This window comes from Mandrillus leucophaeus, unplaced genomic scaffold (genome assembly GCF_000951045.1).
Source record: "Mandrillus leucophaeus isolate KB7577 unplaced genomic scaffold, Mleu.le_1.0 Scaffold199, whole genome shotgun sequence".
Lineage (NCBI taxonomy): Eukaryota > Metazoa > Chordata > Mammalia > Primates > Cercopithecidae > Mandrillus > Mandrillus leucophaeus.
Genome location: NW_012102020.1, coordinates 493,132 through 497,929, shown reverse-complemented (window position 1 = coordinate 497,929; position 4,798 = coordinate 493,132). Strand labels below are relative to the sequence as shown.

The 4,798-nt window shown below is 38.9% G+C and overlaps 1 protein-coding gene across 1 annotated transcript in view; it reads left to right on the top strand.

Moving 5' to 3' along the window:
- Positions 1-4,798, top strand: part of FBXO45 (F-box protein 45) — a 29,106-nt gene that overhangs the window by 17,071 nt on the left and 7,237 nt on the right. Inside the window, exon 4 of the mRNA XM_011978724.1 lies at positions 2,006-2,362. Within this exon, the coding sequence (XP_011834114.1) occupies positions 2,006-2,362 (357 nt within the window). The remainder of the gene's footprint in view (positions 1-2,005; positions 2,363-4,798) is intronic.

The following is a 4,798-nucleotide window of genomic DNA, read 5'->3' as shown; positions in this document are numbered from 1 at the left end:
AAAAAAAAAAAAAAAAAAAGTTTGAGGAAGAGGCTGTCAATAGTGTCAGTGTGCAATTGGAATTTATAAGAATTGGGGAATAGGCATAGGGAAATATTAATTATTTTATGGTGAATTATTGATATTACTCTCTTGAGTTATTTAGATAGTATTTGCTATTTTGGGGACATGTTCCTTCCCCCATTTAATCTCCTTTATCTCCTTTTCTTTCTTTCTTTCTTTTTTTTTTTTTTTGAGACAGGGTCTTGCTCTGTCACCCAGGCTGGAGTGCAGTGGTGCGATTTCAGCTCACTGCATCCTCTGCCTCCTGGGCTCAAGCATTGCTTCTGCCTCAGCCTCCCAAGTAGCTGGGATTACAAGCGTGCACCACCATGCCCAGCTAATTTTTTGTATTTTTACTGGAGTTGGAGTTTCGCCGCATCGCCCAGGCTGGTCTTGAACTCCAAGTTCAAGCGATCTGCCCACCTTGCCTTCCCAAAGTGCTGGGATTGCAGGGGTGAGCCACCGCGCCCAGCCCCTTCACTGAATCTTATGTTTTGGTCTTATAAGTGCCTTACAGTATTTTATAATACGAGCAGATACGAAAAACATTGGGAATGCTTCAGTTTTGTAGCCTCCTTATGAATGCAGGGGATATTGGAAACAGTCCTTTTTAAAATCTGTGCCCTGCAGTACAGCGAAACAGTAGAGTGCCAGCGAGTGGCAAATGAACAGGTGGTGAGGGAGCTGGATACTTGGCCTCTCTTTGGGCCTCTCGCACTCACTCACGTTGAGATCCCTGAGAAGGACTAGGTGGCCTTCAAGGTCTTCCTAAATGCTGAGCTTCTGTGACTCTGGAGTTGATTTCTCAGGTTCACCAAAGCATAGGTCCCAGCCTTCCACTGCTTTGGGGTAGTTTGGCTAAAGTAAAGGGATTTTTTAAAAACATACAAACCAGGCGGGCGTAGTGACTCGAACCCGTAACCCCAGCTACTTGGGAGGCTGAGATGGGAGATCACTGGAGCCCAGGAGTTCAAGGCTGCAGTGTGCTACAATTGTACCACTGCACTCCAGTCTGGGTGACAGAGACCTTGTCTAAAGAAAATTTAAAATACACAAACTAAAAGTTTAAAATTGTTCATGAGAAATTGTTATTGTTTGTATGAAAGAGCTATTTTCATACCCTCTTTATTTTGGAAGTGTAAACTTTTGTTTTTGCCGAAGAGTCAACTAAGTTGTCTTATTGATAGCTTCTCTTTATAAATTCTAGTTACTTGAATCTAGATGCTATCTAGGGGATTATTTGATTTGGTAAAATGAGATTGGTGATTTTTTTTTTATTGTGTAAGTCATACCTAGCAAGTAGGCTGAGGATCTAAAGTAGTTTGTGTTTACTAAAATTTTTCATAAACTTTAGAGTTGCTATGATTAAAGTTTCTATTTTATGTAAAATATAATTATTTTTGATGACAGCATTGCCCATATGAAAACTATGTCTCAACTTTTTGATATAAAAATATCAAATATAAACAAAAGTAGGGAAAATAGTTTGATGAACTTCCTTATACCTATCACCAAGCTTTGCCAATGATTAATTTATGGCCAGTCTAGTTTCATATTTATATTGCACACTTTCCCACTCTGTCTCTGGATATTTCAAAGCAATTCCCCCAGATACCATTATTTTATCCATAAACGTTTCAGTATTATCTCCAAGATATAAGGATTTTTTTTTTTTTTTTTTTTTTTTTTTTTTTTTTTTTTTTTTTTGGTATCTTTGGATGTTTTAAGAAGTCTGTTTGAGGAAATACTACAATTTAAAATTTTGGTCAGTGATGAAACGTTTAGCAGTTACTTTTAATGTTATTTATTCTGTTAGTATCCCATCCTGAAACTTTAGCCATTATTTGGAAATACTTGTGTTTTTTAAAATATATAAGTTCATTATTTAAAAACATACAGCCTGAAGTTTTTAATATTTAAGAAAAATAACGTTATTTATTTGGTCTATTTTTCATCTTTTTAGATACGTGCTTTTCAACATGCCTTCAGCACTAATGACTGCTCCAGGAATGTCTACATTAAGAAGAATGGCTTTACTTTACATCGAAACCCCATTGCTCAGAGCACTGATGGTGCAAGGACCAAGATTGGTTTCAGTGAGGGCCGCCATGCATGGGAGGTATGGTGGGAGGGCCCTCTGGGCACTGTGGCAGTGATTGGAATTGCCACGAAACGGGCCCCCATGCAGTGCCAAGGTTATGTGGCATTGCTGGGCAGTGATGACCAGAGCTGGGGCTGGAATCTGGTGGACAATAATCTACTACATAATGGAGAAGTCAATGGCAGTTTTCCACAGTGCAACAATGCACCAAAATATCAGGTGAGAAATGGGTTTTTCTCAAGTATGGGCCTTTGTCAAATCATGCTTTAATTTGTTTTAAATTTACAAATTTTCGTATAGCAGTTTTGTTTGTCTTTTTGGTAATTTTTATTTTTATTATTTTTTATTTTTTCAAATACCAAGACTTCAAGTTTTTTTTTTTTTTTTTTAAATGTTAGGAGGTTATAGTTAATTTTGTTGGGTGTTATATTTTGATTTTGGCTATGCAGGAAAATATTTTTTTTTTTTTTTTTTTTTTTTTTTAAAGAATCTCGCTCTGTCACCCAGGCTGCAGTGCAGTGGTGTGACCTCAGCTCACTGCAACCTCCGCCTCCCAGGTTCAAGCAATTCTCTGCCTCAGCCTCCCGAGTAGTTGAGATTACAGGCACCTGCCACCATGCCCAGCTAATTTTTGTATTTTTCATAGAGACGGGGTTTAACCATCTTGGCCAGGCTGGTCTTGAACTCCTGACCTCGTGATTCACCCGCCTTGGCCTCCCAAAGTGCTGGAATTACAGGCGTGAGCCACCACGCCCGGCCTCAAGGAGATTTTTTGACCGTTTTTAAATAAATATGTAAATGATCTTTCTCAATATTTGTTTCCTAATACAAGTTTAAGCAGCCTATCTTTGCTCCAGATCAGGGGTTGGCAAACCTTTTGGTAAGGGCCAGGCAGTAATATTTTCAGCTTTGCAGTCCGTATGGTCTCTGTCACAACTTTTTTTTTTTTTATGTCATTTTCAAGGTAAGGAACTGTCACAACTTGCAACTCTATAGTACAAAAGCAGTCATCGATAATATGTAAACGAATGAACATGGCCGTATTCCACAGACCTTGTATGTGGGCTGCGGGACAGATTGGGTCCAGGGGCCGTAGTTTGCCAGTTCATGCTCTGTATCAAGCTTGTCCACTCCACAGCCTGCAGGTAGCCACGATGGCTTTGATTGCCACCCAATGCAAATTCATAAACTTTCTTAAAACATTGTGAGAGTTTTTTGCAATTTTTTGTTTTTAAAGCTGATTGGCTGTCTTTAGTGTTAGTATATTTTATGTGTGGTCCAAAACAATTCTTCCGTTGTGGTCCAGGGAAGCCAAAAGATTTAATACCCCTGCTCTAGATGGTCATCTTTCCTCTATCATGGCACTTCCACATCTTTTTCTAGGCTCCTTACCCTAGTAAATACATCTCTGTGCATGCACATGCACACATACCCTCCGTCTGCGGATTCAGAGCCCCTGGAGGCATCAGTGATTTCTGTAGAGACAGGCAGATTCAGGCAAACTGCTGTATTTTTTATTCTTTTCATCTTAGGCTTAAGGCATACTCATTTGACTCAAGTTAAAATTATAGTCCTATTTGTAAAAGCCATATTTATTACTATAGACTCAGCAGGGTGTAATATACAATAATCTGATAAGAAACTGGAAGTCTTGAAAGAACTATAGGCTGCATATTTCAGAGCCACATGTGGCGTGAAAGTTCCAGCCTCAGTAATGACCTCAAGTCAGGCATACTCAACCAAAGAACCAAAACTAGATCCCATTTCCTGAGGTATAGAAGCTGGAAGGATTTTTTTTCATAGAATGTTTCCTCACTATCCTTTAGGCTCTGCAGATACTATAAGGAGAAGGGTGTGTAGACTTTATCACTAAAAAGAAAGTCCTATCACTTACCCTTGTCATGATTTTGTAAGTGAAAGTCCTTACTTAAGTCTATGTTTTTCAGAGAACATGCTCTATGGTTTCAGTCCTTTCAAATTTATTGAGATTTGTTTTATTCTAATATGTGGTCTTTCTTGATGAGTGTCCCATGTGTGCTTGAAAAAATGTATATTCTTTTGTTGAATGGAATATTTTGTAAATGAGAATTAGGTGAAGTCGATTGATAATATTTAAGTCTTACATAGTGTTACTGATTTTTTTTACCCCTTCTATCATTACTGAAAGGAGTATTGAAATCTCCATCTATGCTTACTAATTTGTCTCTTTCCTCTTTTAGTTCTGTCAGTGTTTGCTTCATGTATTTTGGAGCTCTGTTACTACTGGTGCATATACATTTCTAATTGTTATATCTCCCTGCCTGATTTCTTCTTTTATTATGAAATGACCTCCTTTGACTCTAGTAATCCTCTGTCAATCTGTCTTTGTATTTAAAGTGGAGCTCCTACACAGCATATTGTTGGATCTTGATTTTTATCTAACCCAGTCTCTGTCTCTGACTTTTTTTTTTGAGATGGAGTTTCACTCTTGTTGCCCAGGCTGGAGTGCCATGGCATGATCTCGGCTCACCGCAACCTCCACCTCCCGGGTCCCGGTTCAAGCAGTTCTCCTGCCTCAGCCTCCTGGGTAGCTGGGATTACAGGCATGCGCCACCTCACCCAGCTAATTTTTGTATTTTTAGTAGAGACAGGGTTTCACCATGTTGGCCAGACTGG